Source organism: Centropristis striata, chromosome 20, assembly GCF_030273125.1.
Source record: "Centropristis striata isolate RG_2023a ecotype Rhode Island chromosome 20, C.striata_1.0, whole genome shotgun sequence".
Classification (NCBI taxonomy): Eukaryota; Metazoa; Chordata; class Actinopteri; order Perciformes; family Serranidae; genus Centropristis; species Centropristis striata.
Window position 1 is genome coordinate 13,180,844 of NC_081536.1, and position 23,396 is coordinate 13,204,239.

At 39.5% G+C, this 23,396-nt stretch overlaps 1 protein-coding gene across 1 annotated transcript; it reads right to left on the minus strand.

The window, feature by feature from the left end:
• Positions 1-253: 253 nt before the first annotated feature.
• golga7bb (golgin A7 family, member Bb) lies at positions 254-16,162 on the minus strand. The gene is made up of 5 exons (XM_059359029.1): positions 16,067-16,162; positions 10,234-10,359; positions 9,163-9,315; positions 3,059-3,160; positions 254-340 (listed from the first exon to the last, which is right to left on the minus strand). Exons 1-5 carry the CDS (start codon positions 16,076-16,078, stop codon positions 254-256), a joined length of 480 nt encoding a protein of 159 aa, XP_059215012.1. The 5' UTR covers positions 16,079-16,162.
• Between the last annotated feature and the right edge of the window lie 7,234 nt (positions 16,163-23,396).

Below are 23,396 nucleotides of genomic sequence, written 5' to 3' on the forward strand. Positions count from 1 at the left end.
TATTGCCTGTGTGGGTTCTGTTGCACTTGTGTTTATTCTGTAATCCAGTGTGTTTGTGTAAGACAGCTCCTGTTCTCGAGGTGGTACGTCCGAGGCCCCAGCAGGGAGTGTGTGAATGCTGTGGATCACCTCCATGCCTTTTTTCTCTTCACTGGTTTTAGAACCTGGTGCTCTCATGTTTCAGCATGCGGATGTTGGTGAGCGTCCCGCTGCCCCTGTGGTGGTACCCGTAAGCCTGGCGCTGCCCCTCCAGTCACCGAGCGCTGCTGCCTGCAGACGACATGCTGCTGCTGGGACTGGAGCTGCCCGAGCCCCGGTCTTCAAACACACTGATCTCTAGCTGAGGACACGGAAAGTGTCAAGGATCATCATGATGGAGAGAGTATTAAAATACAGGGTTGGGAAAGTGCTGGCAGATAAAATTTCACAATCCCTGACAACAAGCCCTGGATCCTGTCATATCCAAACCCTTTGCTCACTCACAGAGTCCACAAGATTCTTTACTGCTCACTACATATTTTATCCCAGAGTGTTGTCATGTTAATGTGGGGGTGCACAACATGGTAAAATGGTAAATGGTAAATGGGGTGCACTTATATAGCGATTTTATCCAAAGGGCTTTACACTACACACTACGCTCATTCACCCATTCACACACACATTCATACTGGTGGCTGAGGCTACCAGGGCACACTGGTGCCACCTGCCACCATTGGGAATTCATTCACACACCGATGAATGCAGCATCGGGAGCTATTTGGGGTTCAGTATCTTGCTCAAGGATACTTCGACATGTAGCTGCCATGGTCACATAAACAACTGATGTCAGATGAGGCGCACTCATGGGATTTCCATTTGGAGAGATCAATTACTTTATGATTGCAAAATCCAACAAAAACACACAAGGAATCACTGTGTGTGTCTGTTGCTTTCTTCACTCTGTGTCTCAGATTTTCTGATGCTTTCTAATTGAATACTGCTCATCTCCTGTCTCAGAGTCATCTCCAAGGTACTCCAAATACAATTGCATCTTGTTTTTGTTCAAAAGGGAGAATCTCAGAATCAGAATCTTGAACAGCTAATGACAAGATGAAGATGAGTGTAATGTGCTGATTTACCCACTCAAGGGTGGTACAGGCAATCTGCAGTTTGAACTATGGACCCTTGTCTCATAGGTCCCAATATCATGAGCATAAAACCAGCTTCAACACAAGAATTAATTTAAATTGGTCCTTAAAGGTTCAGGAGATAACCTTTATGAAAAAAAAAAAATCAAATTGGCTGAAATTATCACTATATCCTGACAGTTATCAGCAGTCGGACTGGCCATTGGGACTACTGAGAGTTTTCCCAGTGGGCCGCTTGACAAATGGGTCAATGCAATTCAAAATATGCATATAAAAATATATAAAAGTGCTGTTGCCCACTGTGGTTTGGTCGTGCATCTATCAGTCACTCTCAGTTGATTACTTTTGGTCCAGTCCTTTAGGACCACCCCTTAACAACCTAATATAGTTAATCTCATTTCAAATTAAGCAGACGCTTTCATTCTTATTTAAGTGACGTATATCTGAGGGTTCATAAGACTCAAGCAAAGATCTAGTCAGAAGATAAGAACATGAGTAAGTTCCATGAGGCTAAGGTTGAGTCCGATAAGACGTAGGTGCCAACAAGCAATGCACAGAGGCAATGCAATGAGTGCAGGGAGTGCAGAGAGTGCATAGAAGAGGCTGAGTGATACGAGGTCGCAGTCCCTTGAGGCTGAAGCTGCCAAATGTTTTAAAATAACTAATTATATTTGGGGCCATTTCCAGTAACTCCCCACAGCCTGGTGAGTCTGGAGGCACTGACAGCAGAGAGGAGAGAGAGCAGGCGCCTGGCTCAGTAAGCCCACTGATACCAGTTCAACTGTTCAGCTGAAGTGGTGAGACAGAAGATAATAGTATACGTTAATTAAGGGTTTAGTGTACAACAGTGGTCATCACGTGTCAACAACGTCTTGGAGTCACATCAGCAATGTTTTGAATAGAGCTGTCATCACGTGTCATATTTCGCCGGACATCATACAAATCGTGCTGCAAGAGATTTCTTAGGAAATCATAGGAACTTCTTCATGAGAATATGTTACAGTAATTTAGGTAATTTGTGAAAAAATCTGGTTCCCCTGGTTCCTCCTAGTGCTCCTAACAGCACCTGAATGAAATCAACCAATCAGAGCCAATCTGTCAATCACTGCTTGTGAGATGGACGGCTGGCTACTTAGCTAGCTAGCTTGCCAATTTCAACTTTGCTTTAATACTAAACTGCTATGCTGTTCTACGGGAGAATGAGGTTTCTAACTACACTTCACAAACAGAGACCATATTGTATAGGAGTGTATTGACTAATAAGTGTTGGTAATGGCTTGGCCCTGTGACTTGGAGCCTGTTCTTTGAGCCAGGCCTGGGCCAGTTCTCTGTGATGGTCTACTGGACACATTCTCTCTTTCTCTTTCTGCTTTTTAACTACATGAGGAATCAACTACATGAACTACATGCAGGGATCACTCCGACTGACAAAGACAGGCACACATCTGGCCACTTGAAAACCATAAAAGAACATATGATGTGATAGTTGATCCTTATTTTTGAATGATGAAACAGAACAAGCTTGAGCAAAAAAAACATCACTAGTGCATAAACACCTTAGGCTGCTGATTCATCACATCACCCTGGTTCTTTTCACCTTTTCTTATCAAAGGACATTTGACGGAGCATGCATGCTTTTTTCAGCCCTGTCCTGCTTCAGATTTACTCCTGGGAATGACAGTTGGCCAATGAACAGCTACTCTGCAGCAGCTGGAGTTTAAGTGCCTTGTTCAAGGGTACATTGATGGTAATTTATGAGAAAGAGGAGGTATTTCTTATTCGTTTACCCAACCCAGATGTCTAACTGGTGACCTTCCACTTTTGACTGCAATTTCTAAACTACAGTCGCCTCCTCTCACTCTTCTTTATGTGTCTGACTGTCCCATTTGGGACATTTATCTATTTGTTATACACAGATGAGCAAAAGATACAACCCTCATTCCTCTCTCTATGGGGTCTGTGAGCAGCAGACCTCTGGGAGCGTAGATCTTCTCGTTCTGCTCCTGGATGTAGCCTGATATTTTCTTCAGGACCTGCAGTAAAACAGGGGGTTGGAAGGGGTTGAAAAAGATACATTTGGAGATAATCCAGATTTGATTAGAACCATTGGAGGCATAATGGCAATCTAAAAAACATGAGCAAAACATTAATATAGCAGAAAATCATCCGAACAGGACTTCTAACTGTGGATCCATTACCTGCACATTACTTTTAAAAGTGAACTCTGTAGACATTGTACATAAAAAAAGAGGCTAAACAAGGGCAGGGCTGCAGCAACTTTAACCTCCTCCTGAGCTGTCTTGGCTGGAAAAACTGAAAAATGGAAGAAATGAGTTTGCAGACCTTCTGCACATAGTTAGCATACGCATAGGATACTGACTCTCTCGAGTCATTGCCCGTCTTTATTTTTCCTGAACATTATAATCTAAACTCAAAGTAATTCCATTATGCTCTAAGTACAGCAGTTATTTTTAGACATAGTTCCAGGCCACTCATGTCAAGCAAGGCTGTATGAATTGAATTACTAAAATTGACTAGCTTGAGCTTTTCTCTTTTTGAAGTTTTCCATTTGGAAGCTTTAGTTCCTAATTCCAAAGATGGCTCTCTCAGGCTAAATGTCATGCCTTGGTTAACTGTCAGGGTAGTTTGGAAGCACTCTAAAATGTGAGGTGGACAGTTTATTTGGATTGCATTGGCACTGTACTTATTTCTCAGTTTTGCAAGTGAGTATTGCATCAAATGTGCTAAAAACCACAGAAAAGCAGTGGAGTGAAGCTGAGCACTGAGTTCAGACCGTGCCTTGGCACACAAATTCAAACAAGCATGTCTGTATACATTCTCCTACGCATTACAACTACACACACAGTTTGCCCTGGAGACGATGAGTGTTTAAGAAAACCTAAGCACTGTGATGTGTCCCTTGTTGCTGCTGATAGCAACCGGATGACTGATGCCTGCTGCTGCTAAATGGACAGATATTAGCTAAAGTGGCATCATTAGAGCAGCTTATTCACCCTCAGCTATGCCTCTGTGGACACCAACAACACTGATGTGCCATGCCTCTCGTAAACTGAGCCTAACCATGTCAATCAGCTACCCCACGCTCCACTGGGCCTCATGTACACTGAGAGAGCTGTCACCACTCCTAATCTTTACCACATCTGCGTGTCTGTACTGAAACAACACACATTTGTATCACTTAAAGGGGACACATTATGCTCATTTTTCAGGTTCAAAAAGAGAGTACTGTCTGTCTGAATATACCTCTATTCATTTGTTTCTACAATGCCACTGCAGGGGGGATGACTGTGACAACACTGCAGCACTTTCTACATATTTATAGTATAGTTGTGACATCACAACCTTACAGAAATTCTGACGGCTCATTTAAAGGCACAGTATCTGAGTATGTGCTGTGTGCATTGAGTGCTTTGATACTTTCACAGTACTTACGTATCACCTAGACCTGTTTTATATTAAAAGAAGACATGGAAATCTCACTTTTTACAATTTAGGACCTTTAAAGAAAAAAACCCATACCATTACATAGCAGTGTGGACTCGAGCAAGATGATTTGGACTCAAGTTAACCCGGAGTCACAAATTCGATGACTTTAGACTTGACTCGGACTTTAACACCAATGACTCATGACTTCATTTGAGCATTCATTCATTTCTCCAAGCTATGCTATAGGCTATTAGAAGGCAATGTCAGCATTATTTGTTTTTATGATTAAATTCAGTCGCTCATTATTTAACAAACTTGTTTTAGAAATAAATACTAATGTTAAAAGCATTCAAAATTTATTCTATATTCAATATATTATTACCCTGTGGTTAAAATTCCATTACATTTGCTGAAGAACACATAATGACTTGATTAGTATTTGAAACTCAAAGTTTAGGACTTGGGACTTTAGACTTACTTGTGACTTGCGAAACAATGACTTGGTTCCACCTCTGGTACATACGGTTTATTCTACTGTATATTTAAAGAAAAATGCTGTTGCTTTCTAGCATTGGCATTAGTTTCCAGACGCCAAGTTAATTGTTTAGAGCTGAGAACATGCAACATTGCAAAAACAAAGTCCAAATGGAAGATAAACAAAAGCAATCAGACAAGTTTTAATGAGCAAACAGTGAGCCATATTATTTACATAATTATTACAAGGTAAAACAAATTGATGGCTGACAACCTGACAAACCAAGGGGATTGTTTAAAACCTGTATGACTGTCTGATCACTTGTGTTTCTTTACCAGTCCAACTTCCTTTTATCAATGAATTGTTTAAAACAACAAAAATTGGATCCATGTTACATGCTACAATAATCCTTTGAAGTATGCTGTATTGGGATGTAACACTGTTACGTCTGATTTATTGAACATGACACTTTCACTTCCTCTTTTGTAAGTTAACTAAAGGTCACTGCAGCACTCAGCCTTGAGAGATTAAAACAATAGAGACTGAGCAACACACTGAGCAGCGCTCCTCTGGGATGTCAAAAGCCTGTTACAGCTGCAGGCACAGCTGCTAATATAGTGACCCCTGCTAGTGGAGACTAAACCACAGAAGAATCCTTGTTTCTGTCTCCCACAGGAAGAAGAAGAAAAAGAAAAAGAAGAAGAAGAAGAAGGAGAAGAAGAGACTTTTCCAACGAAATGTCTGGAAATTGTTACAATCTGGGAGCAAACAAGACATGAAATTCTTCAGTGAGAAACCATTTAAAAAGCCATCAAAAGGCAGTGGTTTGCGCCATTGTGCTGCTTTAAATCAGTCAGATCTATGTCAAGTACACCTAATCAGAAAGCAATCAATATTCAGCTTGGAACAATGAAAGATCCTATGCAACTGTACAACACAAACGTGTCTTTGTTATAAACTCCATCAAAGAGAACGGAGCATCAGAGAGAAGAAGAAGAGACACACTGAGCCCTGACTAATAGGTTTACTGTGGTCCAGGGAAAAGGCCAATCCTTTCACTGCTAGCAAACTCTCTGGGCAGTTCAATCCTCTTCAGTTTAACAATATGACAGTCAAGTACACAAGCTGTGCCGCTGTTGTACCGGCATGTCTGTGACAGCCCTTCTGGGAAAAGCTTTGTGAGCGTGTGTGTATTGCCTAAGAAGCGAAGGTGTCACAGTCTGTTTCACATGCATGCCACGAGTGTTTATTCTTCTGCTAGAATAAAGGTTGTTTATGTCACCAAGTACAATATAAATGGAGTTTTATGTGTATGCATGTGTCTGAGTGAGCCCCATATGTGCGGCCACATTCTTGTGAATAATAGAAGAACAAAAAAACTGAGATGGAGGGCACATAGAATGCGTGAGGGAAGCTTTATGAATGCTTCTGTGCACATGTATCTGTTCTAACATGCTGGGAGCAATCAGTGTCCTTTGATTGGGTGAGATTTAAGCATCAAGGGCTCCAATGAATGTGCACACTGATCCACGCTCACTGGTGTGTGGCGTCTTTATCAGCAACTTGGGTGGGTATATTTGATCATCGGCAGTCGTAACGTCACTCAACCGAGATGATTAACTTAAAAAAGTAAATAAACAACTCTCCTGTGGGGCTGATAGCATCTTTGTGTCTCAATGGAGCGGTATCCAGCTGACAGGGAGATGAAAGGAGCAGGCCGTTTGGGCATGGCTTCAACACAGTCTTTTTGTACTTCTTGGTCAAGCTTTCAGTACCTCTGTACTGCTTTGATAGCGAAATGTTTACAAAATGCAACAGATGAATGTTGTATGTGCCAGAGATCAGAACTCAGAGGCATGCTGGGACACGCCACTCTAGTTGAATCTAAAACACCGGCAGATACCCACACAGTCACAAAAAGATTAATCAAACTCACTGTGTGTGTGATAGTGTTATGTATGCTTGTTCCATCTCATGCAGCAACAAGCTGCAACACAGCTGTGCAGAGGTTTAATCACATTTCCTTTCTTAAGATGGACAACTTGGTTGCACCTAAAGTAAATGTCTTATTACAGTTGCCCACCAGCACACAGGTGTGGGTGTAAGATCAGGTTTTTAGAAGCAACTGGATGGACAGCTGAGAGGAACATTATGAAAAAGAGAATCAGATTGTATCTCTATTGTTTTTTTTCTACTCTGCTGCCCTGTGTCAGTGTAAATAACTATTAACTCAGACCTCAGAGAGCCAGAGTGCATTAGGACACACAACTGAAGGCTTTTGTGTGTGTGAGAGAGAGCTGGCTTCCATAAAAATACGGCAGTAAATTAGTCTTGCGGATGGCCTTATAATAACCAGCTGTAAATGAATAATGGCTGAGATGAAATATTCATACAACGACGCACGCTAAGAGGATCCAGATCTATTCAATTTTAGTTTTCAATTTCAGTTTGCATGTTCCCACAGGGCCTGTGAGTCTTTCTACCAGGTGTTTTGGTTTCCTCCTTACATGCATGAAATTTGAAGAGTAATAAATTTAGCCTCTGGTTGTGAATGCTTGTTTGTTTATATGTATTAGTTGTGTGAAAGGCTGGCGACCTTTCCAGGGTGAAGTGTCATCAGAAATATTGATTTTTTGATATGTATTGATTCAGAATAATTTAAATGGCAGTGTTGGTGCACAGGAAGCAGCGGCGCGAGAGCATTTTTCATATAGCCCATAGGAACAGATAAAACCTCCATGTGATTTTTTCTTAAAGATTGCACAGTTTTTTCTTTTACTTGCACTTATTGTCTTTTGAATTTGTGAGAATCTCAGAGGCTATTGAACATGTGCATTGCCTTACAATTAATATTGTTCTCATTAATGTGAAAAAAAAGTTTAAATTATGGTTTAGGTTTATTACAGTCCCAGAAAAGTCTTTGTTGTCAAGTTATTGCTCTGTTGTATTCATCTTTTATTCAAAATCTGAAAAGTTATGCCCTCAGTGTCAGTGTCAGTGTTCCTTTTCACCTGGAATATTGATATTTTCAATGTATTGTATCAAAGTTAGTATCAGGATAACCCTACTAGGGTGTACACTGCCTCTTGTCCAATACAAGCTAGGATAGACTCTACATCCTCCTGCAACCCTCAACATGATATGCATGTCAGAAAAAGGATGTATGGTATTTATTATTTTGCTATATTAATGAGACAGTCCACTGCAACAAACAGTGTTTTTTCCCTTAAGGCTTCATAGGTTTGCTCTGCGATCCATAAATTGTCCTAACAGACAGTTATGAGACTGTGGCCTCTGGAATAATGATCCATTTAAAAAAAAAAATCTATTTTAGCCTCAGAAAGAACAAAACACAGAGTACCCATACCAAAACAAGCTCTATAAAAACAAAGCTTGTGTGCTCTCAGGAAATATTAGATTTATAAAAGCTGTGAAGGCTTAGAGGAATAAGTCAGCATTTTGGTAAATATTTGCTTTCTTTTGAAGAGAAGATGAAAAGGTCTTCACCACTCTCATATGTGTGCATTAAGTATGGAACTAAAGCCAGAAGGCATTAGGCATTTTTCACTGCAGATATTTAGACTTTCCATATCAGGACAAGCACAGGTGTTACTAATAACATTAACAATGGCTCTGTTCTATTCAAGTGTAAGCCAAAATAGTATGACAGTGAGCCAGCATGCACATTTTCACGACCCTGAAACTGAAGCAGCTACATGGAATTTTTTACACCTGTGCTTTTTCTATTGTCACATGCCAGAATGTCTTCTGTGAAAAATACACTTTGGCCTATTTTAGCAAAATGACTGGAATCAGGGGGAAATACCTAGCATGGCTATGTGCTGAGTAAAAAAACCCCATCCCAACTCATCTAAGACTCAGGAATTTACATATTTTAGCTTGTTTGTTTGATCAGAACACAAACAGTGATGTAAAATTACAATCTGTTGTTTATCCATCCATTGTAACTACATTTCCAAATGCTATTTCTTTTTTTTCTCAATGTGCAGCCATCTTTGCACTGCTAAAACCTCTCTGTATAGGTAAAAGCTCTTGATAGTTCACAAGTGGCCATTTAGATTGCTAAAATTTAAGTGTACACAGGTTTATTACCTTTTCATAGCGCGTCTCCATGCAGAGGAAGACGATATAAGCTGTTGCACAGGCCAGACATCCCTCCAGGTATGACTGACCTCCAATTTTTTCGGCCTCCACATAGTAAGAGTTCAGGGTCTTCACCGTCTCCTCAAGCAAGGTTCGCTCAATCTACTTACAACACAAACAAACATCCAGGTAGAGATATGGAGGCATGCACACACCATGAGGACTGAGAAAGTGAGAAGTGTTCTGGCATATCGTGAGAGCAAGCTGTTCAGTTATAACAGTCTGCCAAACACACCAGCTGCATTCTGCTCAACCCAAAGTACTTCTACTTTGTCAAATAATTTATCAGCGTCCCTCACTTGAAGAAGAAACTTGGGGCTTAAATTAAAAATTACTCATAAGTGTGATATCGATGTGCAGCGGTTTGAGCATCTGACAGAGGACGTTTATATTTAAAATGTTTACTAATGGTCCCTTTGTACTCATTCCCTTTGTATTTCTCTCTATTTGTGTTTCTTTCTTGCTCTGTGTATGTGGACTGTCTGCTTCAGATGCTAATTACAAGACAAATCCACAACAATACCCGATCATAACATTCACAGATACTATTACAGCACAGAAAGAAGAGCAGTAAAACAGCACATTCTTTCCCAGTGCCTAATATGTGTACTTTAGCTTCACTTTTCTTCTAAGCACACACAGAAGATTTTTAATACAGTTGTAATACTTCTGCTATTGTCTGCAGAGTTATTGCAGGATATTAAAGGTCATGCTGCAAAAATCTGTATCCATTTGTGGATGGGGTGGAAAGACTGTGTGCGTTTATTTAAAAGTTAAAGTTAACGCACAAGCCAATATCCATCATTCACATGTGTTTTGTCATCCAGGGTACACAATTGTTGTAATCTTATTAAGCTATATTGAGCCATCACTCTTTCTCTGTAGGAGAGTGTGGGTGTTGTTTCAGGTGAGTTGGGGTTTTTGCCAATATATTACATTTTCCTGGATGTGTATGTATGTGTGCTTGTGTGTGTGTGTGTGTGTGTGTGTGTGTGTGTGTGTGTCTGTATTTGTGCTCACCCTGTTGTCTAGCTCTGAGGGGAACTTGGTCTGGAAGCGGCAGACGGTTCCTTCGCTGTAGTCTCTCTGGACAAACACTTTTGTTACCAGTGACGCACTGTGCCTCAGCTCCTGAAGGTTATGAAACTTCACAACAGAAGAAAAGCACAAGTGTTAAATTGTGGACAAAAATAAAATTATACTATATATATACATATATATACACACACACACATACATATATAAACATACATATATCTGTATTTCATGTAGTTCTTAGTTGTATTTTTACCTGACAACACAGCTGCAACTAGGGCTCGGCAAATATTCAATATGATAAATTATAGTCTTTCAATGTAATTATATTGTGATGAAATGATATTTTGAGATATTATGATACACAATTATGTTGTCTAAATTGATAATAACAAGCAAATACTAACTGAAATTTGTCATAAAATCTAATGTGAAGTATTTTGAGGGAATATCATTTAACAGTAGTTAGTTATACAGCTCAGGACAGGGTTCTCTCTGCATATTCATAGTAAAGAATAATGTGTAGGTCCACTTGGAACCAAAATGTTGATTAAAATAAATTGTGAGTAGTGTGCAGAATTTACTTAATTAATTCGGCTTGATGAACTCCTTGCCCTAAGCCTATAATTTCACATGAACTGTTTTGTTAACTTTGCACTAAAGTTCTTAATTAAATGAGAAATACTCTGTTTCAGTTAGAAAGTACTTTATTTAAACAGGAGTATACAAAAAATAGGCTTTAGGGTTTATTTATTATTTTATTTGTTTAGGGTTAATTCATATAGACAGTTTTTTTTATTGATTTTAGAGAAAACATAATCATCCACATCAGTTATTCAAATAGGATGTTATTTGCTATTCTGACCTCTATTCTATCAACTGCACCAAGAAAATGAATTTTGATACATCTTGTTTTTTTACCCAGTATCCCAACTTTTCTTAGTTGTGATATTTATATTGTGATATTTATTGTGATTGAGATATAAAATGACATATAAGTGGATAGAGGATTTTGTCCACCAGCCCCAGGTGCAGCAGGTCTACACAGTGAGACAACGGTTCTATGTTATAACATCAACAGCAGCCAGGCGTAGCCAGCACCCGCTGCATTCCTCCAGCATCAGTGGGCCCAATTGCAGTAATAACGAAGACTTTGAACGACACCCCTTTACAGCACTTTGGTGGTGAGTGGTGTGTTTTACACCCAAACAGTCATTCCCCTGAGAAGGATACAGCAGTGAGCAAGTGGGCCAGTGTAACTTGCCTCCTGCTGAGCTAAATTACTCCCCTCAAGAGGATGGTAATTAGAGATACAGTAGGAGTAGAAAGGGAGGGAGCGAGGGATGAACAAAAAGGGGGCGAGAAAATAGAAACAGATAGAAAGGCATGTTTTCACTTCAGATTCTCAAATAATACACGGTTGCCCATGAAGCTGGAAAAATTTTGTTTTCAGACACAATCCTCTGTTAATTATGGTTTCATTTTCATTGTGGTATGTTTGGAAGAGATTGATTAATAACGTTTTGAGAAGATATACACTTTGTTAATAATAAATCACACCGTCACAATCATCTCATGGAAAGAAGTAAAAAATATTTTATTCCAACTTTATGGGCGGCCATGTATAATAAAAACTCCATATTTCACAGAATTTGTTCCACATTTGTGCAGCTGTTGCCTTATGATATAATATGATATGGTAGTTTGGCGAGCTGTTGCAGTTATAACTTAAAGCAAGCAGAGTCTCTGTTTATGAGGTTACCTGCATGTTTGAGCCTGAGAGAGTCACTTACAAGTAAGCAGACATACTACAGTGCCAGCCTTTCATCTCAATATAGGGTATATCACTCACAACCAAGAATAGCATCCAAGCTGCTATTTTCATCAGCCAAAAGTCAAAATCATCCCACAGCCACTAGATCTCTCTGTCTGCCAGAGCTTTTAATATCCTTCTCTTTGTGTCTTCTCTGTCTCTCTAATGCTGCCCCCCCTCCCCCTCCCCCCTGCACTATCTCCCGGCCATCATGATGAACAACAAGTCACTCTATTAATAGAAGCAATTATCAGCACACGATTGAGAATCATTTATCTAAGTTAGGATCAGCCGGCCGAGAGTCACTTTCATTAAGATTATACAGGTTTTTTTGTTCATCAATGTGAGAATAGGTTGTGTGCATATGTGAATATATACAGTAAACATGGAAATTTGTGTGCAAGTAGCAATACCACAGGGGACAATGCTCTCTTGGAAGTAGAAGTCCTGCATTAAACTTTTTACTTTTGTAGGTTAAATGTGAATACTTCAAACAAATAGTAGTAATAGTAGATTAGGGGGTGGGGTGGGGGGGGGGTCTGGTGGGGGGGTTGGGGAGAAAGAGAGACAGAAAGATGTAGGGAAAGAAGAAAAAAAGGATTTAAAAGCCTTGAAGAAAGACATGACAAAATATGGAAGTGACCAAGAAAGGAAAGAGGTAAAAATAGGATGGATGAATCAACGTATATTGAAAAAAAGCAAAGAAAGAAAGTGCTAGGTAGAGGAAAAAAGACGTTTTAAAGACTGAGAATGAAATTCGCCAGCCTGCCATGCACAGTCACATGTAGTTCATTCAGGCCAGTGGGACATCACCGTGTGTTTTGACTTGCTGCTGACCTACTGAGCTCTGTCTTACATCTCTGTGCTACATGTAGCTCACAGCTGAGCAAAGCAGGCAGGAGTCATGTGTCTCTGTGGCAGCCAATCAAACACTGAGTCCATTTATTTGCTCAAACACTGGACCTCAGAGGACATCCCTCCCATCGCCATCATCATCACAATGAACTTGAAAGCTTGTGTTCCAGAGTTAAAACTGATTGCTCTAATGGTCATGGTTAAAGGTCAAAACTGATGCATCTCAGTAAATTGTGTATGAGCCAGTGTATTCTACGTCATTTCATATCTCATATCTGTTCTGCTTGGGTGGTTTGTAGATTTTTGTAGAATCTGTTCCTACATTTTGGTACTTTCTTCCTATCAAACATGTGCTTCTCTGCAGCTTAAGGTCAATCGACATCAAACTGAATAACCGGGAGGCCAACAGTTATTACTAGAAGATTTCAATAAATATTTCTTGACTCACATGATGCTGATGTTCCTGATGGAGCGGTCTTATGTTTGTCCATTTAAGCCTTTAAGATAAATGTTTTCTGTTGGCAGAGTGCTGCTGTTTACTTTTCTGTGTAGGAGATCAGGGTTCAAATCCAGCCTATTACTGTGTCTAAATATAGTCCGCAAGCAGACAGCAATGTTAAAATGTCATACAGATCACACAGGACTCTGTTAAGAAGCTCTGCATTATGCGGCACTGTCTGACTTCTCTTTCCACCCACACATCCATTACTTGTAGTTTGCTTTGGATTTGTTTGCACATTGATTAAACACAGGAGGTGAAGTAAACAGCAGAATGAGTTAAAGAAGGCCAGTTTAGTGGCTCATAAAAACACTGCATTAAAGCAAACTAAAAATAGAAACAATATAATAATACCCTGAAAAATGATGCATTTCATAATTTATGAGTGGAAGTAGCCACTGGCTGACCAGTCAAATAAAAGGTGAAGACCCAAATTACTCTACTTCAATTCAAACTAGAAGAAAAAGATGACACATGATACATCAAAGACCTCTAATGACCCCCCAAAAATACTTTTAGCATATTTTCTTTGTCATTACTTTGATAGCCTCCCTCTATCTATTTCCTCCAGCTTGGATCTGTGGGTCTGTGTTACTCTCATTGCCATGACATGTTTAGTCACTCCGACTCAAGGAACACATAGCGACAGCATGGGTGGATGCTGCCAGTGGGCAGGCATTGCAAAGGGCACACACGCAATTACAACACACTAAATACACTCTGAGTTTGAACATCTCAAAGTTTCTTTCTGTATTTTTCTTGCAGCTCTCTCCTTTCATCTGTTCATAATATAACTGGTTTTCAGCCATTGGGAGCAGCATTTTCATGTCTGCAGCCAAGCTGGGCGAGCCAAAGGTCTATAAATCATTGAGGTTTCGACAGTGTTGACAGAACAGTCACATTTCCATGACATCTAGGTGGAAGATCAGTGGCTGTAGGGCCAAAGCTGGAAGAGGAAATCTCTTTTGGATAAGGTGGAGCATTGTTTCAGTGGAGAGCTGAGCCTGTGCCAGCCTCTGAGATGCTCCGACACATTATTTGTCAACAGTGTAATACTTGAGCCAGGGCTAGCCTACAGACTGAGAGGAGGATCTGGCAGTAGTGGACCTTAATGGGTCCAGAGATCGTCCATGCAGCACAAACAGTCTGCAGCATGAGCTGAGTGTAACTCAGTCACTTAACGTAGTCATTTGCTGACTTGGCATACAATAAATGTCAGAGAACAAGTTCTAATATAATAAAAGAGTGAGAGAGAGGCAGCTGGATAAAAGCTTTGACTCTGCAGCTCATCTCAAACTCCAATCTCTGATGGATACAAACTGCAGTAGCCTGTTCACATTAAATATGTCATGGATAATTGATGGTCCTTGGACTTTAAATCCATCATGGTTGCACACACTGTGTGCATGTGTATGCTGTGTTTGTGTGCATGCACGAGCATGTGATGTGCGTGTAATTGATGGGGCTTGGACAGCGGTACTGGCAGACCACCAGAGGAAATCAGGGCCATCCTGCCAATGTCTTGCAGGCTCAGGGAAAAAAAACACAATTATGAATCCTGTCCAGCTTACTGTCCACTGCACCTTTACCTGCATCATCATTACGCTTGAATTACAACTTCACTCAATCATAAATTAGATGCTTTAATGCGTATCCAAATACATACGGATGCACCTCACACATTAGCTACACTCATTACTTGCACATATTGCTCGCACAAGTGTAAGCTGGCTCAAACTTGCTATAATGGCTGTCTCCTCTATTGAGATCATTATTATGATAACTAAAGCAGCTATGTCTTCAGCATTATGGTGACATCACCAAGGACAGAAGGGGGGGTGAGGGGGTGGGGGCATGCTGCTGGCCTGAGAGCCACCAGGCATTACTGAGGCTAAAAATACACCAGAAAACACTGTTGGTGCTGTTTGGAGTTGTACTATGTGAGAATGTCACCAATTCTGTCATGGAGCATCTTATGCTTAAACTGAATTGCCAGTCATGTTGATTACATATATTGCAATATATGGAAAGCGGATTCATTATGTGGCTCATTTACAATGCAAGGGCGAAGGCTTGTCAAGATAATTTATAAGTATGACAGAGGAAAAGACAGAGGGAGAGACTGTCCCTGTCCATGGTGCTGACTGCTCCATCATCATCACCACTCTCACCAGGCTCCTCAGCTTTGAGCCTACTGTGTAATCTTCACCTGGGTGACATTGGTTTCTGTTTCTTACTAAAAAAATAATAAAACGTAAGAAAAAACAATATGTAAGGTAAAAGGAAAAGGAAGAAGAAACTCTAAGGAGATATGCCTGTTATTACAGAGCTCATAAAGTGTGATGAAAGTAAGTGAAATTGAAGCTCCTGAATGACAAATATTTCTATGCGTAAAGGAAACGTGACATGACTCTGCTACTCGACTTTAAATTCACAATAAGCCAACAACACTCGGCTGATTTGGCTGAATTAAAGCAGCATTCAGCACGTTGAACCACAGAAACCGGAGGCACAACAAGCTAAATATTAAATTTAAAAACACATTTCTCAACCTGCATTTCTTAGAAGAAAAAAAACGGAGCTACAGAATCAGGGTTTTGTTGATAAAATACTAAAAGAAAAAAAGGCAGCGGAAGAGCTGAATTTCTTACCTCTGTCGCCATGTTGCAATGAGAGGGTGCAGGGTCTGTCCCGTGCTGAAAACGACAACCGTTTGCTCGTGCTGTGTGGGACACCGACACTATACGGCTCTGGCAGGAGGACTAGGCACGAGCGCGAATGCACGTGCGAGTGCGTGACTGAGCGCGCAACCCAGCGAGTGTTATCGCGGGATGGTGAAGCTGGGAGTTATGCTAATTACATAAGAATTGGTATTAATGCACAAACCGAGAATAATTAGCTCTTAGATTCGGTCCTCAAGGTCAGGCTTCCAAAACGGAAATGACTGATTTTCCATTCACGGTTTTATTTAGTTTGATGTTGCAATTTGTGGGCTATTAATAATTTCATTGTTTATCAATAATTCAAATAAAGTGCTTTCGACCAGTCCAAGCAAAACTGCTTACAGTTCTTCACTAAAAGCCTTGAAGAGATGAATGTGATCCAAACAAGCACAGAAATAATCAGATGTTCTGACCATACATATAGAAACGATATGCTACGTACAATGTTTCATGTATATTGAGTTGTATTAGTGCTATATTACATTCCATAAGAGTAGAATCCGATCAAACTTGCATTGCTATGACAACTATAAGAACAAAGAAGTGCTATTCTGATATCCATGAGATAAAAACATATTATTATTATTAAGTCACCAGAGAGTAACGATGCAAGTCCCTCTGGAAATATTAGTGAATTTATTCTAAAGCATGAATCACTTGTTACTGCAAATGTATTCAAATTAAAGCCTGTTTTTATTTTTAGGCAATGCTGTACAGTCATGCAGTAGGTGTTTACTGTTGCCAACACTGCTTTGGTTCTGGTGCAAAGTGGTCATGCAGCAGTGACTCATACTGTAGCCCATATGTTTAATGCACCATGTGTTTAATGCTCATATTAAACATTCAGAGCTCACTTCGGTGTTCCATATTGTCACTTTTCTTTCCTTTCAAGAATAGCAAACTCTTCCAGTTCACCAGCAGATCAAGGTCTTTCTCGGTTTGAATTTTTTACAAGGTTGACTTAAAAATTCACAAATATGACAAAAAAAAAGAAGGAGGCAGCCGGGATAAAAGCTCACGTTTTTTTTATGCTTTGCAAGCTCCCAAGGACAGAAAAATGTTTTTCATTAGATAAAGAGGAAACATAATGAGTGAAATCACTTTGATGAGGCTATTTTTGGGGTGTAAGTCGTATTTTCTTTCACTTGTTTGACATTGTGAGTCATGACATGTGCAGAAATTAGTCACTTTCTCTATCACTACAATAGATAGAGTATTGTAGACACAGTCCCCGAGGTTTGCTTAGATCACATTGCTGGCAGAGACACTCAAATGCACACACAAATATATCCACAAAGACACGGCAGCATCCAACTCTTATGAATGGAAACAGAATCCAAAAATAAGATGGAAGAGCTTTAACAAAATGAGAATTATGCAGAACTAATATTATTTGCCAAGATCCTGCTGCTTGCTCCAGATTGCTTGAAAAGATGCGTATCTAATCACATGCTGGCAGAGAGTCCTTTAGGGTGTGTGTGTTTATGCTCACATGAATGTGTGTTTGTATGCATGTGTGTGTATTCCCTGTTCCACATTCTGCAGTGTGTTTTCTCCTCAAGGCTTTCAGTCACCCATACACACACATACAGTACACATTAACCACATCACATAAACCCAAGCCTTAAGAACCTATTCTGCAGACACAGCTCATTATCAGTGTTCATTATACTGTATGTGCATAATGTGTAGGAAGTGGAACTCTTGCAATCATATAAGGCTGTAAAACTCATTACATACACGAAAACCAAACTATGGGATTGATATTAACTGCAAGCTTGGATTCTCATCACTGGTACATCTAAAACAAATCCTAAAGCAAAATGAACAAATGTTTTTTGTCATTTCCTTCCAATAAGAGCAATTTAAATGTTTTCTGATCCGACACCAATCAGCAGGAAAACATCTTTGGTTGGTGTCTTTTAAAAACATTACAAATGACTGTCATGAAAAGGTTTTATGTGTGTGTAAGCCATGCAAGGTTGAGGCAGAAAGGTATTTGGTTAAGGTTAGGAAATTAAGAAGCTACAGGAGTTTCTAGCAGGTTCTTGGTCCTTGGATCTGACCACTAATTCTCACTATTTCTGGTATTCTGTCTATGCTTTGCGGTAGGTTGGAAAGATGGAAATCCTTCCTTACAAAAAGGAACCTCCAAGCCTGTCAGAATTATGCCAACGGATGCATTGAGTTACCCTAAAGCAGGGGTAGGCAAGCTGTGGCTCTGGAGCCACATGTGGCTCTTCAGGCCATCTGCATTCCCTGTGGCTGCCACAAAGAAATGACACTGAATGAAAGTTATTTCTTTACAATTTAATTTTAATTTATCATTGGTGTAGGCCCGAAGCAATTTGTATTAGTATATTTTTACTTACTAGCAATTTTGGTAGGCTAATTAAGACTTAGTAGACTGTTTTATCTTCCTTGTAAGTCTCAAAATAAAGCTTGTGGCTGCATTGCAACATTTTTTTTCTTTTTTGGCCAACATTGGCTCTTTTGTTAGTAAGTTTGCCCACCCCTGCCCTAAACCATGTGGTACTATCTCAGACTGGGACAGTCTGAGCAAAGAGTGTCAATTTCACAGGAGGCCATCAGGAGCCATGTTGTTACCTAAACCAAAAGGGTTGATCAAACTCAGCTTGTCAGGCTTTCACTTTTGACAACATGCCTATAGTTAGCATATAAAATGCAATGTATAGAGTGTTTTAAACATAAATTTATGTTGTTAAACAGAATTACTTGGTTAGGATTAGGCAGCAAAAATACTTGGTCAAGGTTAGGAAAAAAGAATAGGGTTTGCATTATAATAAATACTTCTGTACGTAACTAATGGACGAAGTGAGGGGACATGGGATATGGCACATCTACATGCATGAATTGATGAGTTGATTTACAGGTCACAGGTTACATGAATACTAGTTTCCTGGGTCAAAGTCTGAAGTTTGTTCGATCCCTCCACCACCCCTCCCACCTGCCCTAAAACGGCATTTCTTTGTCTTTATAATGTTTCGCCTCATTTTCTGCTTTCCTCCCATCCCATCATAATTACCACAGCCACTAGAGGCCGCCGTCTAACAACAAACAATCAATAATTTGTAGATAACTGTGGACCAGAGAGACAGGTTATAACAACCCATAAAGTGCATTACTTCTATTAGGTTTAACTATGAAGAGTGTATGACAGTTGGATTTTGGCACTTTATGTTAGCGGTAAACTCAAAGCAGCTCAGTCTGACAACAGTATAACCATTTAAGCTTGTGAGTGTGTATGTGCATGTGTGTGTAGGGTTGTCACATATATTTATATTTGGTCACAAGATTGACACAGATGTGTATATTTGGTTATACAGTGTGTTTAGTCCAATAGGGAAGATATTGGCCCTTGGTTTGGGGTTGATTGTCTTCTGGGTTTCCAGAGGATGTGAGCAGACAGGAGAAAATTACTGGGTTGTTACATTCAAACTTCCATCATGGCTGAACATATGCATTCCTATTCCTATTGAGAATGTAATGAAAGATGATGCATTCATATTACAACTCATTCTGGTCTTCCAGCATGTCTGAATCTGCACTTCAGCAGAAAATAATAACTTTGCCGCAGCCTTAAATTATAATAATGACCCATAGCACTACACACACACACAGGCACACACACCGCACACAAATATTGGCTTTTTCACATTTCATACTTCATGAAATATTTATTTCAGCAAAACATTCTCGGTTTCCGTTTCACTCCAAAAACTGCCAGTTTCTATTTGAAGCTTGTGCTGTGAAATGTTGAAGATGGTGATACTGACCCTGCTAAGAAAACGAAAAAAGAACGAAAGAAAACACAAACTAAAATTGTGGTTTCTCTGCTCATGTCCTTAGAATGGCAGTGTTAAGGTAGCATTAAGCACTTTGTCAGGGTTTCTTGGTTAACGTGGTTTCAACTTGTTAGGTTAATCAAATCATCACCTGTGCCGTATCTTTACACGTCAGAAAACATTTTGTTTGACTTCATTCTTGCTTCTTTTCTTTAGGTATTTTTGGACAAAAAAAAAAAAACACAACTTACATCAATAACTACTTGTATTACTACTTGTATTAGAGACAGATTCTCATTAAAATAACCAAGCAATAAAATCTTTTAGAGGATTTTGTGTTTTTGTGTGCAGGAATCTTTCATAAATAAATCCACATGTGCTGATAAACTATCATATTTCTGTTTACTGTCAGTATCTGTTTTGTTCTGACCCTACAGAACAACGGATTCCACATATTTTGGCTTTTTACGAGGAACAGAGCAGAGACATTGGGACAGCTGGTGGTCACCCGCAGTTTGAATGACCCTGCACCCTACACTATGTATGTGTCTAAGTGTCTGTGTGTCCCTTGATGTGTCTTTATGTGTGTGTTTGTTCACATGAATGCAATAGATTTTCAGAAATTAATGCATTGTGATCTTTCCCACAATCACACAAATGTGTTTGTTTGCGTGTTTGGCTGTTGTCATGAAAACTGTGGGCGACTGTGCCGTCCTGGAATGTTGAACTGTCCCTCTTGTTGGCAATCAAGTCACAGTTTAAAAAAAGTTTAGAGCAGATTATATTTCCTGTCAAAATGTTCCTCTGCTGGTGAGATCTGAGAACTGGAGCAGATCTGTTTATGTAATGCAGCTCATATGTGTCTAACACTGTCATCAGCTTCTACTTTTGCATGCATATGCTACCTGTACAAGGCAGTGATGCATGAGATTTGTGCTCATGCGTGCTGTGTTTTCTATCTCCAAGTCGTCTGGGCACTGTGCCACAGCAAACAACCTTCTCCTATTGACTTAACCACAAGTTGAGAATCTCTCACACACACAAATACACAGATACTGTCAGAGGAGCACATTGAAAGAGATCTTGTTCTGACAGGAAATGAGAACTCTCTAACCAAAAAAATATATTAACTTGGAGTCTTTAAAAGCAAATAAACATCTCCTCAAATGCCGTCCAACATTTCGGATACCAAAGTCGAACTAAATAGAACTCTGCAAGTAATCTTTTTTTTAGTGAGTCTGCATTTTGCATCTTTCAAAAAGTACAGTCTGGATTAGTTGGTGTGTGTTTGTGTCTGTGTGGCCTGTCAACAGTTGGCCTGGTCCTGCAGGAATGTTGATCTGTCCATCTTGCTGGCAATCAAATATGAGTTGAAGACTTTTCATTTTCGAGCCAGCGGATGTTCTCGTATCTGATATCAGTGCTGGCTGGTTAAATGTTGCATACCGGCTGAGGTATTGGTTTGCACCAGCAGACACAAAGCAACTTCATCATCTTAGTTTGCACGTCATTACAGGAAGAAACCTCTGAGAAGGAATGAGAGGGGAATAATCTGCTCATACTGACTGAAGAGACATGTTCACAGCTGCAAAGAACGGTTAAAGAAAGGAGATGATGAAAAGGATGAATAGAGGGAAAGAAAGAAAGAGGCTAATTATAAGTTATTTCAAAGAGGGAGAAAGGAGTTCCGAAAACCAATCCCCTCCCTGGAAAAAAGTGAAAATGAATTTACTGGGATGAAGTTTTCATTTATTTCCTATCTGACAAATAGAATGAAATAAAGACATTGACGTTAGTTGAATACGCCTGTGAGCGTATTTTTTTTTTTTAACCAAAAGTCAAAAAATATCTCTGATAGGATGCATTTGTTCTGGTTTGATCAATCAATCAATCAATATCCTTTATTTAACCAGGTAAAAATTCATTGAGATTAAAATCTCTTTTTCAAGAATGACCTGGCCAAGAAGGCAGCACCATGATACATTAAGAACAATCAACCACAATTCTCATACACCACATTCAACATCAATTAAAGTACATACAAGATCAGGGACAAGACTATATGAAGATTGAAATGAGTACAGTTAAAAAGGAAATAAATAAACTGGTGACGGATGAATGAATGAATGAGGAGAAAAAGCAGAGAAGGGCGTTCATCGCACATTTAAACCATACAACGTCGGATTCACTTACTCACAAAATAACCACATGTATAAAGTAGTGCTGAGTTTACATTTGCATGTTATGCAGAATTACAAGGAATGCATTCTCACAAGTTCCCACCTGATGAAGTCGTTTGCCGATATCACCCATAATGAACTATATGGGCGTTTTGCGGTACACTTTGCAGTGGATCATTCTAAAAATATTGCACACTTTGTTATACATACACGTACTGTGCGGTTGTAGAGACGGCTGCAGTTTGGCTACAAAACCACTTACCTAGGTTTGGGGGTAAAAAAGTCCCTGGTAAGGCGTTATAAAATCCAGATTAAACAGCAAATAAATGTATGAAAATTACGTAAGTAAAGTAGTTACGAGGGTGATATGACTACTGGAAGTTACGTGAAAACATGATGCACAAAGCGTGAGGCACGAATGTTCTGTGATGTTTAAATCACATCGTTTATTTTTGTTTGGACATGAACCCTGTTCTCCTGGGTGAAAGTCCAGCATCTGTTTGACCTGAGTATGAATCGAGTGTGACTTCCACCATATCAACTCCGCATCACCGTCAATCATTACTACTACGACTGCTAGAGGGCAGCAGAGGACAGTCTAAAACATAAATATAGGTCGTATTTTGCTGCCTGTACAAATGACCAATATGGCTGTTTTTGAGGGGAGATCATTCTTTAAATATCTATCAAATCACTGACAGAACATTAATTATTACCATAACTGCATTTCAAGCACAAAATGACATCTTGATGTTGCCTTTTCATGCATATCCTGGCTGCAGTGAAGTGTTACCACAAAAAGTTTCCCCATCAACAACTGATGGTAACATTAACAGATCCTAATTTTATGCAAAGGTCGCAAGTGGAATATACTATGTAATAATTGTGTAATGTAATTATGGATGATAACATTTATAAAATGATTGTTTTCATAAGACTTGCAAAAACTTTCACAATCAACAGTGATGCAGTTTACGTAAAATGAAATAACATTCTAGTTTTTCACTTTTTAATACATTTGAAAGTAATGACATAAGGAGACAGCACAGTGTTTACATTGATTGTAGCCACAGCAATTTTCTTTTTATTCTTTTTTTAATGTTCCCCTCAGTACATATTATAATTGCTGCCTTGTGAGGAAGATCAATGTTTAAGGAGTTACATAAAAGTAAAACAGTGAGCATCTGAAGAGTGAAGAGTTGGCTTCTGCTAAGCGCATAAAGATAAACCAAAGAGGCCGACAGCTCTGTATGTTTCCTATTATGTCTTACA

What these genes read in the sequence shown, in the direction of transcription:
- golga7bb (XM_059359029.1), bottom strand. An exon ending in CCTCAGAGCTAGACAACAGG is followed by an intron (nt 9,316 to 10,233) that starts GTGAGCACAAAT and finishes TGTTGTAAGTAG; the next exon opens with ATTGAGCGAACCTTGCTTGA. An exon ending in TAGAGAGAGGAATGAGGGTT is followed by an intron (nt 341 to 3,058) that starts GTATCTTTTGCT and finishes CCGTGTCCTCAG; the next exon opens with CTAGAGATCAGTGTGTTTGA.